General features: G+C 39.4%; 1 protein-coding gene across 1 annotated transcript; it reads right to left on the bottom strand.

The window, feature by feature from the left end:
* Positions 1–368: 368 nt before the first annotated feature.
* Positions 369–3,103, bottom strand: LOC310718792 (shaker-related potassium channel tsha2). Its single transcript, XM_083527788.1, has one exon. The coding sequence runs from the start codon at positions 2,136–2,138 to the stop codon at positions 675–677; it is 1,464 nt and encodes a 487-aa protein (XP_083383914.1). The 5' UTR covers positions 2,139–3,103; the 3' UTR covers positions 369–674.
* Between the last annotated feature and the right edge of the window lie 15,909 nt (positions 3,104–19,012).

The raw sequence follows: 19,012 nt of genomic DNA, 5'->3' as shown, positions 1-19,012 counted from the left end.
CTGATCACGACAGCCGACCTTTACAGCCATGGAAAAAATGAGGAGCATTACCAAAACATGAGGGAGCAACACCGAGTGACCTTGCAGTCGCAGTCACCAGGCTTAGAATAAATCTATAATAAAAAATATAATATGATTTAAATATATTGGTCCTTTGCGCTTCGGAATTTGTAAAAATCATATGTAAACTTTAAAACCCCACATCCACCGAAGCTGATAGCCTAATAAATTATTTATTACTAAGAGTACATGAGTTAAAGTGCTATTCCGAGAGGTCGGGCTTGGTTATTTTGCCTAGAGTTGTTTTCTTTGCCTATATTATTCTATTTTGAGGCTAGAGATGCAGTACCTTCCTTATGTTGTTGTTGTTTTGTTTTTGTTTTTTTATAAATATCGATGATCGCAAACATGGAAGACAGTATTTGAAAAAGAAAGAAAGCAAAAGTACTGTATGAAAGTATCCCATTTTCACGTCTTCCTCTTATTAATCCGCTGCAAAAGAGTCTTAAAATGAAAAATGACTCCACATAGTGCGCATGTGGACGCCTGATGATCAACAAGCTCGATACCCAGATCTTCACCAAGCCGGAGCGCAGGATGAGGAAATTGTGCTCACAGAAATGCGCCTGTGTTTTTGCGGGTCACTTTTTTTTTCTTTTTTTTGCGTTTTGCACTCATACATCTGTGAGTTTCCCCGTGTAGGCTTTATGGGGACTGCAGTTTGTGTACTTGATTGACTCCGCGTCTTCTGAGTCCATAAAGTCCGATTTGGAGAGGGAAGGTTTGCTCTCGCTCCTGCCGAACTCTCCGTATCCGGGCTCCTGCTGCTGCTGCTGCTGCTGGTGGGACTGTTGACCACAAGTGACGTGCGTGTACTGAAGCTGCTCCTCGTGCTCGGTCTCCCGGTGGTAGAAGTAGTTAAAGTTGGACACGATCACGGGAACAGGAAGCGCGATGGTGAGCACACCGGCGATGGCGCACAGCGAGCCCACGATCTTGCCTCCAATGGTCACAGGGCACATGTCTCCATATCCTACAGTGGTCATGGAGACCACGGCCCACCAGAAAGCGTCAGGGATGCTGCTAAAGCCCGACTCGGGGTCGTCCGTCTCAGCAAAGTAGACCGCGCTTGAGAAGAGGATGACCCCAATGAAGAGGAAAAAGATCAAAAGCCCGAGCTCGCGCATGCTCGCCTGTAGCGTCTTGCCCAAGATCTGAAGGCCCTTGGAGTGGCGCGAGAGCTTGAAGATGCGGAAAACGCGCACGAGCCGGATGACGCGCAGGATAGCCAGCGACATGGCCTGCTGCCCGTTGCCCTGGTGCTCGGCGAGCTCGAGACCGAGCGTGATAAAGTACGGCATGATCGCCACCACGTCGATAGTGTTCATGATGTTTTTGAAGAAAGCCGCCTTGCTCGGACACGCCAAAAAGCGCACGACCAGTTCGAAGGAGAACCAGATGATGCACAGCGTCTCCACGATAAAAAACGGGTCGGTGAACGGATTCGCTTTGTTCTCGCTCACCGTACCGTTAATCGGAATTTGCTCGTCGTACGACCTGGTGTCCTCCCTGAACTCGGGTAACGTCTCCAGGCAAAAGATGACGATGGAGATCAAGATCACGAGCACGGAGACGATCGCGATCCCTCTGGCGGGACCGGAGCTCTCCGGATACTCGAACAAGAGCCAGACTTGACGCTGGAACTCGTTCTCCGGTAACGGGCGCTCCTCCTCTTTGATGAAGCCCTCGTCCTCTTTGAAATTCTCGATCACGTCTTCGCCGAGCTCGTAAAACTTGATCTCCTCCATGAAGATGTCCACGGGCACGTTGACGGGTCTCCGAAGTCTCCCGCCTGACTGGTAGTAATACAGGATGGCATCAAAGCTCGGCCGGTTGCGGTCGAAGAAGTATTCATTCCTGAGTGGGTCAAAGAAGCGCATCCGCTTTCTCGGGTCTCCGAGCAGAGTGTTTGGGAACTGGGCAAGAGTCTTGAGCTGCGTCTCGAAGCGCAGGCCTGATATGTTGATGACCACCCGCTCGCAGCACTCCTGGTCCGACCTCTCCGGCTCGTAAGCGTCGTGACAGAGGGCGGCCAAGGCCACCGTCTCGTCCAGGTTCTCCCCGGGCACCACAGTCATCTTTCGCCCCCCCCAGAGCCCAAACACGGGTGCCTTCTCCTACAGCCTCGCCGTGTCCGCGCGCTTTAGATCCGCGTCGTGTCGTCTCAGTAGAACCCCCACGAGTCCTTGATGTGTTTCTGTGTTTCTGTGTGTGTGTTTTGTTTTTTGTTTTGTTTTTTAAATCTCCGACTTCCTTTTTCACGGCGTCACTGTTTTTTTCTCGCGCATTTTATTTGACCCTCCCCACCCGCGCGCCGTTAGACGCGCGCGCGCGGTCTTTTGTCCGCCGTTGCCTCCGCGCGCTGGCGGTCTGCTCGGCTCTGCTCCTGGCAGCCTGCTTGTCGCGCGCGCAGCATTAATAAGCAGCATCTCATTGCCCTCCCCAGACTGACGTGCGCAGACGCTCGCGCCGAACCAGAGGGGCGAGCACAAAGCCAATTCAAGAAATGCGCTCGACCTTAATACATCCAAAAACATGCCATGATTTTTTTTTTACATAAAGAATCCACTTTTCCGCCTGAAAATACAGCACGTGCGCGCTTCTTGAAATGCACGACATTTTGCAGACCTCCAAATAGTCCTGTCACTGAGAGTTTTTTTTTACCTGTTGATCAGCTCTTACTCTAAGTTAATATTCGCATCAGAGACTTTCGAGTCGGGCTTCGAATTGGGGTCGACATTTTTGTTTGTGGATAAAGAACCCTATACACTCTGCTAAAGCTGCTTAAGAGGGAAAGTATTGGTTACTTTTCACGCTCACTTCAGAATCCATGTCGTGTCCATGTGTCTGTGTGCACTATGGAACGCCAAATGGACCAAAAGCCGGGCGCAATTCATGGCAGAAATCAGAAGTACAGTTGCGTCTGAAGTGTCATGCTCTGCGATACTCAATATTTATAAAATACTAGGTAACTGAGTATATAGTACCCGGGTTTCATAGAGCAGTAGTGCCACAAAGTAAGGACTAAACCCAAATAGATGGTCCCTAATTTTCATCTATGGTTGGCGAGGTGGTGTTCTTGCTCTTGCTCAATATGTCACAAACACAAACACATCTTCAAACACAAACAACATTCTAAAAGTATTTCTTTAGCCAAAAATACATTAATAACAACACAATATACATGGCACTATTTCGTTAACATGAGCACAATATTACTGTACACATTTTTATGGTACTTATTCTAACGTATTAATCATGAGGAGATTGGTGGATCATAATGTTCTCATTATTCTCTTTATTTTCATTGTACTGTGTACAATGAAAATAAAGAAATTCTATTCTGTTGTGTAACAACAGGATACATAGTTAATGGTACTTAACTAGTTAATGTAGCTATTCTTAGGTAACCATTTCTTTTACTGCAAATAATGCAGAGCAATAACAATTGCTTCCACTCCCATCCAACCTGGGATTTCCAGAACCTATTTGAATTTAAATATTATCTTTTGGAGATAAGTCGTTATTGGTAATTTTGAACAGAAAATAATTTAATGTTGGGAACCTGCTGCCCACCTACCCACTCCCCCAAGGTCCTTCCTCCACACGTGGCACAGCCTGAAGAATTCAATGAAAATCTAAAGAACCACAGATGGTTTGAACATTTACATGTAGAAAGTGGTTAGCTTTATTACCAAAGTGGCCGGCATTTAATAAGTGCAACTGTCATTACCAGTGCCCGTGCACACTCAGGCTCTGCCCAGACACTTATTTAAAGCTGAAACATTCTTAAAAAATGGAACAGTATTTAGTGTTGTCACTTACACAGTATCACAAATAAATTAATGCATACATATAGACATGCATATGTATGCATTAATACATACGTTAATTAATACAGGTATACATTTGATAACAGTTTTTGCCTTAACATGGCTTATCTCATGTCATGCATTTGTTAGATCTTTGATTTGTTTTGTGTGTGGCTATATTTTAGCCTTTAATTTTGTTTAAGTTTTTGTGGGCCTAAATTGTTTACCTGTGATTTTATGCACATTGTGGTGCAACCATTAACTCCGACAGGGTCAATATTTATTCACTTTGATCGTCTTAAAGAAAACTGTATTTGAATATCAAATTCTAGTTGCTTATGGGCAAACAGTATGTAATTGCACAAATATTTTATTCACAACAGTTAGGAGAAAACAGTGTTCTTTATGACAAGTTAGCAAAGTGTACTTGGAAAAATCTTTTCTGTTTACACAATTTAATACATATCACAATCAACAAAAAAGTACAGGAACTATAGAAATTTTGTCTTTGATTCATAAAAATTTATTCAGGGTCATAGTTCCAGAAAGTGGTCAAAATAATTTGACTTTATGACATGTAAAGAAGGAAAATGGATGGATATTAAATAATGTGCATCTTGGTCTACAAACCAGGCCAGATCTTTTTTTTTTTGTGCTTGTACAGCTAAAAGTTTATTCCATGAAATAGATCACAGTACAATAAATGGTTCCATAAATAAAGAATTTGAACACAAAATAATACCTATGGTACTGGCATTGGAAATGATCACTGATTCCCAAATTTAAAATTAAATATAGTGCATTACATACCACGTTTTTTCCAATATACAGTATTTTGTGCCAGCACATAATTGCCCCTTTTCAGTGTTGCATCCAGAGGTGTTCAGTGCACATTGCAGGTTGCAGCGCTTTGGAATGTTTGTCTTCAATGACACGGGTTTGTTTTTACATTGCTACGTAAAGTTGCTTCAGGTCTTGCCTGCTCCTATGTCTTGTCCTTGGTTGGCCTCCTCATGTTTCCTGATTACACTCATCTGTTTTCAGAGTACCCCTTTAAAACAGTTTGTGTATTTAAACCCTTGTGTTTCTTTGTTCAGTGCAAAGTATTGTTCAGCATTTGCCTACCTGTTTACCTACCTTTTGTTTCTGTTCAAAACTCTGGTTTCAACCCTTACTTGTGTTCTGGTTTTCATGTCCTAACCCTGCATAGTCAACTCTGTTTGCTGATTGCCTGACCTATTCCCTGCTTCAGGATTTGATTCATATTTTTGATTTGTTTGTCTGCTTTTTAATATAACATTTAACTGCATATGCATCAGCACACCTAAGCCACAGCTGGATTTATGAGCCTTTTGAAATGGGTCTTCCAGTGGCTCAGGTTTTAGACCTAGGAAGTTTTTTGTGGAAAAAAACTACTAATTAAAGGTGAGGAGAGCTGGAGAGAATGGGTAACCATCAGCCAAGGTCCTTCCAGTCATCCTACAGAGGCCGACAAGCTCTCCAGCAGATTGTTATCCAAAAGCTCACAAGACTACTAAAGCTTTTCCCAGTGCTCTCTCACACCCTGCTCTTGCTCGAGGCTGGTGGCATGGCCTCCCACACCCTTTGAATGCCAGACGCCAATGGCACACCTTTCCACACTCTGCTCATGGCTAAGGCTTATGATGCAGCTTCACACACCCTGCTCATACCTGAGGCCATTGGTGCAGCTTTCCATGTTTACTTTGGCAAAAACTAGGGCATTGTTGGCACCTGAACTAAGCAAGGACATCAGTGTCCCACCACCTGACCCCGGTAAACTTGTCACAGACCCACTACCATATTTCAGTGTAGATATTGTAGCCCCAGAACAAGCTGTCTTGACACGCCTTTTGTGTCTGTTCAGTAGTAATTAACTTTTCTAGTAATCTTTGTTTACCGTTTACCATGCCTGTTTCATAATCTTGGTTTTGATTCACATTTGTGTGCATGCTCTATAACATTGGCAAGTGATCTATTTCAGCCTCAATAGATGGAGCCAGTGTGACTCCTGCTTTGTTCAAATGAACACTTTTATGTATAATATGTCTAATATCAAATACTTGCTTTAGTTTATTGTTGTTTAAAATGAGAATTGACGTAGATACTAAATGTATTAACCTATTGTCAATAAATTGTGACGACATTGTTAAATCAACAGCTATCAATGTAAACAGTGTTTGGTTTTTATTGTTAAATTTAACGTTTAGGGGCGTATTCAGGGTTATAATATGCCACAAGGATGTAATAATAAAGTTTTGCAGACGCCAACAGCTTCAACAAGCTATCAATGTAAGCTCAAAGTATTACCGTAGATAGATGTCACACTAAATAATGTGCAAGCTGACACTATTATGTCTATGTTATACTATTATGTACAGAATAGTTAACACTTTGTTTATTAACCGATAGTTTTCAGTAATGGAAATAATGTAAAAATAATGTAACATATTTAGAATGTTGCTTGTTACTCTGTTTATGTCCCAAATGTCATGTAGAAGTCCATTACATTCAGTATAGAAACTGTTCATACCTTATGAAGTGCACTAAAATAGAGAGTAATTTGAGATTCTTCCAGAGAGTTGTAGGCCAAGTAGAAAAGAATGACGTAAACACCAAAAATAGCTTTTTTTTCTCATGCTTGACGAGAAAGCTTTCTTTTTCCCATGGAATACCTCAAGCAGCAGCTGAAAAAAAAAATGAAAAGAAATTAAATATAATTATTTCTAACACAGACAGAATAGAGAGAGAAAATGCATGTACATCATCACTCGCCTGTTGAAATGAACTTTAACTCAAAATATGATAAGAATGTAAGAATTTACGGCACATTATATATCGAATATATGTCAAATAAGCAAAATCAGCTTAATCAAGAACCTGAAAATGACTGTATCACTAATTCTAACTCTTCATTGGCACAATCTAGGACAGACAAGCTAAAGATATTCTTTTTCTTGCTCAAATATGCAACTGACTGTAGGTTGTTCACCTACTCACTTTATAATAAAACCATTTCTGGATAGACTGCTTTTCCTAATTAACCGTCGTTGATTAATTTCTATTGAATTATAAAAGCAACACAACAATTGTGCTTTATAAAAGTTTTAAATAAGTGTTAGAATCTTTCTGGAAAACCCTACCATAAACCAGTGGCGGGCCGTGCATTTGGTACCTGGGCCTTCAGTGGGAACTTTTCCCGACTTAATACACCTCCTAATACCACCACTATCATGTCGCAATTATAGAAACTATCAATACAATACAAACACGTAATATAACAACAAGAGGCATTACAGAGAGAGAGGCATTTTACTAAAGCAAGAAACCCAGTTAAGACAACTCCCAACGTCTACACTACAATGGCAACTGTGTGCACCTACATCATATGGAGCAGTTCAGAATCAATATTTGTCTAGTAACATGACAAAAACATTACAAATGTAAATAAAATACAACCTACTCACCAGAGATTCACACTAATAATTTGCACCGCTCCTCAGAGGCTGTAAGCCAGTGGTACCGCTCGTAATCACTGGTCTGGAAGTGGTGAACAAACCCTTTCCTGGCCTGAGACAATCTAGCTAGCTTCAGGGTTGACCGACCTCCTCACGATGTCTAGTTTTTCTTCAAAATGGATTTTTAAGTATGTCCACGACCAAATAAATTTTTCTTACTTTGTAGGGTTAAAAAGGTCTAACTCAGCCAAGAGAAACACTACAAAATAAATAAAGAGATATAAAGAAATAAAGAGAATAAACTGTTGGGAGTAAATTAATAACAGTTCATGAAAACAAATATTAGAATTTAGGTTGTAAATGTAGGTCAGTGCTTCTGATAGTGTTTAAGCCAGCAGAGAAGGCTTTGCTGGCCCTGACCGCCCGCCACTGTCATAAACAGAATTGTTAATTAATAATTATTATTAACTGTTTAATAATTATAGTGCCTTTTAATATATCATGCTAGACTAGCACCTCAAGGTCATTTCACTCTACATTTTAACGGTGAACGCAGTAAGTGACGCCTTTTTTGCATCCACGCATGCCTGTTTGCGGCTGGTTGCAAAGGATCATAATTGATGGATAACTATGCCCGGGAAGAGACAACATCTCTATCTATCTAGCTAGCTAGCTAGCTATCACCACAGTAAATTCCTGCTTAGGGCACCGATTTGGCCAGCAGCAACCCTGCTTACGGAGGCCTTTTTTGTGTGTAGTTCTCTTGCATGTTCCATAATAAAAGCTAGCAAAATGTAATTATATCCTAAATGATATCTTTTTTTAATATTTTTAACATTCTTAATATTCTAATTTTGTCATAAATTCTGTTTAAAATTTAATAGAAAAAAATCCCAGTTTGTGTATTGGAAACACTCATTAAATATTGAACAAAATCCTTGCAGGTCAGTGTTCATCCAGTCCAGACAAGGTCTTTATTTAGGCACAAAAATATTTTCTAAACTTCTTTTTGTTGCATTTAAAATTACCAATTGTTTTAGGGATCTGCAGGTTCTGAAACTCAAACCAGCCAGTCTGGTACCCACAACCACAGCACAGACAAAGTCACTGAGATCACATTCTGAAGTTAATTTAACCAAACCTCTTGACCTGCATCTGCCTGACTTTATGCATTGTGTTCCTGCTAGTCATTCCACTTGGCTGTGAATTAATGAGTGTTTGTTAATGGAAATATATAACTGCAGTTACACACTGTATTTGCCTACCTTAGCTGAGTAAAATTTACAAAAAACTCTCTCCAACCACATTACTGCAATGTCTGCATTACTCATGTCTGATGTCTTTTTCTACCATTTTGTTGTCTACCATCTCTGACCTAATCTAAATTCTGCCTTCATTCATCTCTACAACATAATGTTATTCCTGTTATACAGCATAATGCAAGCTGAAATAGGAGCTACTGTTATCTTTAACTGCAATTAAAACTTTATGTTATCACTGTGGTGGCTCCACAGCCCATATTTATTGGGGGAGTGTTTGAATTTGGTAAAGACAATGGAGCTCTGATAAATGTTTGCAGTATTATAAAGAAACAACACCAAGTTTTGATGACAGGTTCATTTCATGTTTCTTATCTTCTACTACTACTACTACCTCTCCTACTACTACTATTACAGCTACTACTACTACTACTACTACCTCTCCTACCACTACTAGTACTACCTCTCCTACTACTACTACTATTACAGCTACTACTACTACTACTACTACTATTACTACTACTACTACCTCTCCTACTACTACTGCTATTACAGCTACTACTACTACTACTACTACCTCTCCTACTACTACTGCTATTACAGCTACTACTACTACTACTACTACTACTACTACTACTACTACTACTACCACCTCTCCTACTACTACTACTACTACTACTACTACCTCTCCTACTACTACTACTATTACAGCTACTACTACTACTACTACTACTACTACTACTACTACTACTACTACTACTACCTCTCCTACTACTACTGCTATTACAGCTACTACTACTACTACTACTACTACTACTACTACTACCACCTCTCCTACTACTACTACTACTACTACTACTACTACCTCTCCTACTACTACTACTACTATTACAGCTACTACTACTACTACTACTACTACTTTTACCACCTCTCCTACTACTACTAGTACTACCTCTCCTACTACTACTACTACTTCTACTACTGAAACTACTTCTCCCACTACAGCTACTACTACTTCTCCTACTACTAATTTTACTACTACTACTTCTCCTACTACTGAATCTACTTCTCCTACTACAGGTACTACTACTACTACTACTACTACTACCTCTCCTACTACAGCTACTACTACTACTACTACTACTACTACTACCTCTCCTACTACAGCTACTACTACTACTACTACTACTACTACTACTACCTCTCCTACTACAGCTACTACTACTACTACTACTACTACTACTACTACTACTACTTCTCCTACTACTGAAACTACTTCTCCTACTACAGCTACTACAGCTACTACTACTACTACTACTACTAATACTTCTCCTACTACTATTTCTACTACTACAACAACTAATACTTCTACCACTACAACAACTATTACTACTACTACTTCTACTTCTACTATTACAACCTCTAATACTACTACTTCTACTACTACAACCTCTACTACTTCTACTACTACTACTACTACTACTACTACTACTACTAATACAACTACTACTTCTACTACTACTTTTACTACAGCTACTACTACTACTACCACTACTACTACTTCTCCTACTACAGCTTCTAATACTACTACTACTACTACTACTACTACAACTACTATACTACTACTTCACCTCCTACTACTTCTACTACAACTACTACTACCACTTCTCCTACTACAGCTACTACTACTAGTACTTTTACAACAACTACTTCTAATACTACTCCTACTACAACGACTACTACAACAACTCCTACTACTCCTCCTACAACTACTACTACAACAACTATTTCTCCAAGTACAACTACTACTACTAGTATTACTACCACTTTTCCTACTACAACTTCCACTACTACTACTTCTCCTACTACTACTACAACTACTACTACTTTTCCTACTACAACTACTTCTCCTACTACAACTACAACAACTACTACTACTACAACTACTACTAAGTTGATCCCTCTCTCTTTCACACACACACACACACACACACACACACACACACACACACACACACACACACACACGCACACACACACACACACACACACACACACACACACACACACACACACACACACACACACACACACACACACTTAATTGCATGTAATCTTTGCTTCATGCAGAAACAGGAATAATCAAACAATGTAAATGTATTATTATTAGTGCAGCTAATAAAACACATACAGTACCATATAAACTACAGAGTATTATACTCTAGTGTTAGTGTTAAGTCTTGAAGTTAATTCAATAAATGTTGTTTGGGGAAAAATTAGCAAATTTATATGCAAATTTTATTCCACTACACACACTGTAAATCTTTGTGTGAAGAGTGGGTGTAGCTCTTACCAAGCGCACTGAAGTGGGACACAGGTACAGACTGTCAGCTTTTGAAGAATCATCTGTTTGCAGTGAGGAGTCATTCCTTGTCAGTTAAAGGATGTATTATGTACATAACCCGCATACTTGACTGTTTAAAGTTGCACACATTTATACGTAGGTACCACGGAATGCATCTGAAGCAATGGGGTGTTAGATAGGATTTTCTTTACTGTGATTCCTTTAAATAGTGGAAAGAAAGAGAAAATAAAATGTAGTGAAGGGGTGGATGGGTGTGCCACAGATGAGTAAATAATAGGTGAAAGTTTAATCTTGTAAACTTTTAATTTGTCATATCTAATGTGCACTTTAAATGCTGGATAAATGCTGATTTGTTTCACTCTTTGTCAGATGCTTCATTTTAAAACAATCACCAGTTTCAATACAACATACAGTAATTAAGAAGGTTCTGATGGCATAACTAGGAGAAAAGTTTCCCTTTTGTTGTTAAATATAACATTTATTGTCACACAGTAAAGGAAAAGCTGTCACAACACATACAATAAATGTTTTTTTATGGATTTTACATTGAGTATACACTCATATTTTTGGAATATGTTAGTAGGAGTGATGAAAAGTGATGCTTATATCCAAGATATGTCTATTTATTCTTAAAGAACAAGTTAACCAGTTATATGGACTTATTTTTGGCAGTGCTACTGACACTTATCTTACTTTTACTTACTGGAAAAGTATATACAGGTAAATGTATCTAGTCATGTCTGTTTCTTTCTGCATACACAACATCTGCACACATCCCATTTTACTTTCAGGTTCTTTAAACACAATGCAGATTTAGAAACAGCATAATCACTCTCAGCATTTGAGAATTGTGTGAAATGGAATGAAATAATTTTTGAAATGATAAATTGAATGTTAATGACCTTTTAGTTTTACGTTCACTGTAAGTAGCAGATTTTCCATCTCTAATGTAACTCGCAGGCTCATAGCTTTCAAACAGAAACAGGAAAAATGCATGGCATTGATTTGTTGGTAATGTTTCTCACAACACTATCTGAATGTGATTTAAGTGTGTTTTGTCACATGTACATTACAGCACAGTAAAATCTTTCTTCACATATCCCAGCAATGTTAGGAAGCTGGGGTCAGCCATGATACAGTGTCCCTGGAGCAAAGAAGGTTAAGGGCCTCAAGGGCTTAAAAGTGGCAGCTTGGCGATTCCAGGGCTTGAACCCTTAGTTCAGTAACCACTGAACTACCACATCCAACATTCTACAAAAAAATATACTTATTTATTACATTTTAGACATAAAGGAATCATATTGATGTCTTTATTGATTTATTATGAGCATGATTATAAATCAATTACTGAAAAACAAAACAGAATTTTCTCTTATGTTCCTTCAAAAATAGTTAGACAGGCTAATTTGTACTCAAGCCAAAGCCGAGATTATGTAACACAGCATCTACAAGAATATTACATGATTCTACTGTATCACTTTAACTACAAAACAGTGTTATCTGACACATATAATCAGCTGCACTGTATGTGTGTTAGTTTAAACACTAATAATAACAATATGAAGCTGTCATGATAGATAGAGAACAGCATGCACTGTCCACTAGGAGTCAGTGCTTTTATCATCACTGGAAACCATTTTGATTCCAAGATATGTCTTAAATGATGAGACCTTAAGGCTAGTGTTTCTGCCAAGACACTTCAAAGCCTTCCTTTCCACATGACCAAAACTACCTTCCCGGTAAATGACCTCATATCTATGTATATGGGATTTTCAGTCAGTGATGAAGCACCCAGACTGCAATTTTGATGGCTCTTCTTTTAGCTGTAGGATCAAGATTCCAAGTTTGCAACAGTAATCACCAGGAAATAATTTGCCAGCTCACAACCAGGCATGATTGCAGCTTTAAAAGCTGTAAATGTACTAGGTGTTGGGTAGAATTTAGAGCGTGACTGCTAGCATTCATAAGCAATGCATACATTTGCCAACAATAGTAACACATTATGTTTTGTATTTTATAATTGCAGTAGAGTATATCTCCGAAGGTTTGTGGAGTAATTACACAGACCAGGCCCGTTCGGTCCAGCTCTTCACGTGCATCAATGAGCCTTGGCTGCCTATGACCCTGTCGCCAGTTCACCACTGTTCCTTCCCCGAACCACTTTTGATAGATACTGACCACTGCAGACCGGGAACATCCCACAAGAGCTACAGTTGTGGAGATGCCCTGACACCGTATCTAGCCACCACAATTTAGCCATTGTCAAACTTGCCCTTTTTCTCTGCTTCTAACACTTCTTATCAACTTTGAGGACAAAATGATCACAAGCTACCTAATATACAGTGAGGAAAATAAGTATTTGAACACCCTGCTATTTTGCAAGTTCTCCCACTTAGAAATCATGGAGGGGTCTGAAATTGTCATCGTAGGTGCATGTCCACTGTGAGAGACATAATCTAAAAAAAAAAAATCCAGAAATCACAATATATGATTTTTTGACTATTTATTTGTATGATACAGCTGCAAATAAGTATTTGAACACCTGTCTATCAGCTAGAATTCTGACCCTCAAAGACCTGTTAGTCTGCCTTTAAAATGTCCACCTCCACTACATTTATTATCCTAAATTAGATGGACCTGTTTGAGGTCGTTAGCTGCATAAAGACACCTGTCCACCCCATACAATCAGTAAGAATCCAACTACTAACATGGCCAAGACCAAAGAGCTGTCCAAAGACACTAGAGACAAAATTGTACGCCTCCACAAGGCTGGAAAGGGCTACAGGGAAATTGCCAAGCAGCTTGGTGAAAAAAGGTCCACTGTTGGAGCAATCATTAGAAAATGGAAGAAGCTAAACATGACTGTCAATCCCCCTCGGACTGGGGCTCCATGCAAGATCTCACTTCGTGGGGTCTCAATGATCCTAGGGAAGGTGAGAAATAAGCCCAGAACTACACGGGAGGAGCTGGTCATTGACCTGAAAAGAGCTGGGACCACCGTTTCCAAGGTTACTGTTGGTAATACACTAAGACGTCATGGTTTAAAATCATTCATGGCACGGAAGGTTCCCCTGCTTAAACCAGCACATGTCCAGGCACGTCTTAAGTTTGCCAATGACCATTTGGATGATCCAGAGGAGTCATGGGAGAAAGTCATGTGGTCAGATGAGACCAAAATAGAACTTTTGGGTCATAATTCCACTAAACGTGTTTGGAGGAAGAAGAATGATGAGTACCATCCCAAGAACACCATCCCTACTGTGAAGCATGGGGGTGGTAGCATCATGCTTTGGGGGGGTTTTTCTGCACATGGGACAGGGCGACTGCACTGTATTAAGGAGAGGATGACCGGGGCCATGTATTACGAGATTTTGGGGAACAACCTCCTTCCCTCAGTTAGAGCATTGAAGATGGGTCGAGGCTGGGTCTTCCAACATGACAATGACCCGAAGCACACAGCCAGGATAACCAAGGAGTGGCTCTGTAAGAAGCATATCAAGGTTCTGGCGTGGCCTAGCCAGTCTCCAGACATAAACCCAATAGAGAATCTTTGGGGGGAGCTCAAACTCCGTGTTTCTCAGCGACAGGCCAGAAACCTGACTGATCTAGAGAAGATCTGTGTGGAGGAGTGGGCCAAAATCCCTCCTGCAGTGTGTGCACACCTGGTGAAAAACTACAGGAAATGTTTGACCTCTGTAATTGCAAACAAAGGCTACTGTACCAAATATTAACATTGACTTTCTCAGGTGTTCAAATACTTATTTGCAGCTGTATCATACAAATAAATAGTTTAAAAATCATATATTTTGATTTCTGGATTTTTTTTTTTAGATTATGTCTCTCACAGTGGACATGCACCTACGATGACAATTTCAGACCCCTCCATGATTTCTAAGTGGGAGAACTTGCAAAATAGCAGGGTGTTCAAATACTTATTTTCCTCACTGTATACCACCCACTAACAGGTGCCATGATGAAAAGATAATCAGTGTTATTCACTTCACCAGTCATAATGTTATAATGTCATTATGCTATGCCTGGTTGCTGTATATGAGGGCTATGCCCAAACATTTGATACAACAAATGAGGAAAACACACATTTCCCCTTAACTAAAAGGCTCAAATCTGTTCTGGCATGAAGACATGCTTTTCCAGGTTTGCCTAGACAATGCATTGACCTACACGTGTGCGTGTGATGGTCAGGAGCCCACAAACATTATAGTGTATTTATTATTCTTACACAGGGCATCACAGGGTCCTGGGTTTGATTTTCAGCAATGTTTACTCTGTGCAACAAAATGTGTTTGTGTGGGTTTTGCAAAACATGCAGGTAGAAGAAAGGATTGGTTAAATTGCCCCAGGTGTGAGGAGGCTTGTGCCATCCAGGGTAAATACTTTTACCAAACAGTATTGCTAACTCTGGTCAGAGTACAGTAGTTACTTAAGATGAATGATGTAGGTTATAAGTATAAATATAGTATAAGGCATAAGATAGTTCCTCAAAGATATTATGGATTATTGACATTGACATATACTCACTTGGCTGACAATTTTAAGTGACATGCATTGTGAAAGTATTCAAATTAACAGTTAAAGATCCAAGAATAAGTTTGTTTTGGATTTTAAACTTTTTAATCTTTTGCTCAGCAGCCACATGCCATAACAGTTACCACTTGATTCTAACTTCATAAAGTGGTTCACACTCTGACAGCTCGTGTTCTTTGTGTTCATGTATTTATATGAGTAAAACAAACTGCCATCCCATCCAGTGGGTATTCCCAAATGATTCTCAGTGTTTCCAGGAAAAATTCCAGTTCCAACATAAGGCCAAAAATCAGTACTGGATATTAATGAATAAGTAAAATACTGTAAGATCAGTGATCTTAAATCCTCAAATGACTGTACAAGACTGTAGAAAGGACATTTAAACACATAAACACACATTCGTAGGTTCATGTTAGTTCTCACTCTCCAGTGTTTTGTATTGTTTAAAGATTTATAATCACAATCTTGATATCACCCAAATGAGGATGGGTTCCACTTTTGAGTCTGGTTCCTCTCCTTATAACATCCAAGCGAGTTTTTTTTTGCCACAGTCACCACGGCTGCTTATCAGGGATAAATACACATCTTTCACCTTAACTTTTACATTTTGTAAAGCTGCTTTGAGACAATGTCTGTTGTGAAAATCGTTATAGAAATAAACTTGACTTGACTTGACTTGACTTGACTTGATCTTAGCATTGTACTGTACTTGGAACGTAAAATAAAAATACACTCAGAGATGCACATTCTTATATTACTATCCACGTTTTCCTTTCTTCAAAATAGTCACTGTGGCCAATACTGTCTCTGGAGGTTTTCTGTCATTTTCAGAACAACACTGTGTGAACATTTGTGTGAACTCGGCCTAGCAGCAGGAGTGAGCAATGGGGAACGGTGACCTCTGGGCTGAACTGGTCAGTGCTAAAGCAAACAGTGTCCTGAAAGGGATTCTCATATTTTTAGCATGTGACTGCTTTTACATAAGTCTTATTATAGTCCATTGATCACAGCTCAACCATAAACAACCATCCTGGGAGAGCTGGGAAAAAAAGAGGACGGTTATTTACAATCACATCATAATGTTGTGAGTTTGCAAATGTAGACTACTTATGTCCAGTGTTACTTTAAACCTTTTGAAGCATATAGCCTTGGTTGTAATAAAGAAAAGAGAAGAGGAAGTAGAGCACTGAGATCTTGTTTCAAAGGTATTGACAATTCATTAATTCTTCTTCAATAGCAACTGCTCTGAGTCAGGGTCATAAGGGATCCAGAGCCTTTCCCTGGGTGCAAAGCAGAAATACAACCTGGATGGTATGTAGTCAAACACACACACTCATTCACTAAGGAATGATTTAACATAGCCAAGCCACCGAACGAAATAGTTTGGCAGTTTGGAGGAAACCAGAGAACCTGGAAAAAGCCACATGAGCAGCGGGTTAATGTGAAACAATCAACCCTAGAACCCTCAAGCTGTGAGAAAGCAATAAGCGTGGCATGATAATTGGTAATTATGTGTGTAATTGCGTTTAGATACTAAAGACAACGTGCTATTAAATGATTATGATCAAAATGATGGCTAAAATGTTCTCAGTGAGTGCGAATTTAATTTAGTTTCTTTCTAAATACACAATCGATAGCAGTGAAACATTGTGCTATTTATATGTCTCCATTAGCAATTTTAATGAAAGTACCTATTATTGATGTGACTGCAATGTTGTGTAGGATATGAGCAAGAGAACAAGAGAAAAAACACTGGGTTGATAATAACACAACAATATGGACACATATGATGTTTGGTTACAATTTCCATCATGTCGTTTGGAGTTGCTGTGTAGACAGATCTACCAGTTGGCCAAGGCAGGCAGTCATTAGTGCTCGGCTCACAAAGCACACGTTGTGTGTGCGTGTGTGTGTAAGACAGCATGCCAATGACTATCCATGTGATCGTACCAAAGGAAATTGTAAGTGTGTTTGTGTGTGTGAGTCAGAACACTACAGATTTTTATTCCGTTGGAAAGTCTGAGATAAAAATATCACTTACCGGATAAAGTGATGCAGTACAATCATTTAATATTCTTGTAGATGCTGTGTAACATAATCTCTACTTTGACTTTTGTACAAATTAGCCTCTCGAACTATTTTTAAAAGAACATAATTGTCTTTAATTAGTGATCTTGTGTGAGAGAATTCTGTTAACCACTTCTTCTCTGTGCTTTTCTTATACTCTCTCTTCCGTTATCACATTTGCCATTAAAAAGAATTTTACTGCCACAAGTTTACAGTCACAGCACCTCCTTCTTTACTATTAAAAACAAAAATGGAATATAGTGTTTATTCATTTTGCTTTGCCAAAATCATTAGGTGAGGACACAGATTGAGCAGAAGCACAGGACAGGCCCATCACAGAGATCGGATTGTTATTCCAGTAACTTGGCTGTCAAGAAATTATTTGGAAAAATAAATATCGAAATAATGGTGATGCTTTTCAAGCAACACTAATGAGAATCTATTGTATATAATAAACTGTGATGTTTCAGGGGCTCCCGTCGTGCCATTGCATATGATCATTCGGAAGATCAGCCCATCAGACGAGTGCAATTTTCTCCTTGCACTCCTCTGACATGCCCATCAGCCAAATGGCATTCAATGAGGCATGACAGGGCTGGCCCTCTCACATCGCCTCTGTCTTTGCTGAAATGGAAGTCCAAAGTGAAATTAATTCAGTTTTTTCCCCTGAGATTTGCTTACCTACCATATCGGCTGCTGCCTGTAACCTTGGTAACTCTGCTGTTGCTTTTATTTCCTTCTTCTGAATTCAGAAACGGCCGACCTTCCAGCCTTTTTCTGGACTTATAACTTTCTGCAGCCTACTTAAATCATGATGGCTAATTAGGATAAAAACGCACTCATTAGTTTGTGGTATCACCACGGGGTTAAAGCAGAGCTCAGGATATAAAGCTGAAATAGACAAGTGCTTCGTTTTTTTTACCTACTGTCTGAATTCCTCCCTGATCAAACTTTAGGCAGATTGGCATTAGACAAAAAAGATTCAGATTATCATTTACATTTTCATTAGCAGACGCCCTATCAGATGTTTGTGTGTTGGCATCTGGCATCTGTTTGAACCATATAAAATAATTGAATCAATGTCTAATTTGCCTTAGATACATTTTCAACTTAGAGCTTAATAAAACTGCACCCATGTTATTCTCGGTTTCTCATTGTATTTTGAGACATACAAAGGTACCTGTTACTTCTGAATACTCTTGACACTCTTCAACAGAATGTCAGTAAGATGGTTATACAGTATAATGATAAAATCCTGTTACACTTCACTTGGTGGGGCATGGAGAACTAACACTTTTCTGCATAACTATAACTGAGTGAAGACCTTTAAAAAACAACAACAATGAGTTCAAATTGCTAAATAATTTGCCAGATACCTGAACTAATGGATGGGAAAAAACAAATGTTGGCTTAACCAAACTTATAGTT

This window comes from Silurus aristotelis, assembly GCF_946808225.1.
Source record: "Silurus aristotelis genome assembly, chromosome: 24".
Taxonomy (NCBI): Eukaryota; Metazoa; Chordata; class Actinopteri; order Siluriformes; family Siluridae; genus Silurus; species Silurus aristotelis.
This window is presented reverse-complemented; position numbering and strand designations above follow the sequence as displayed.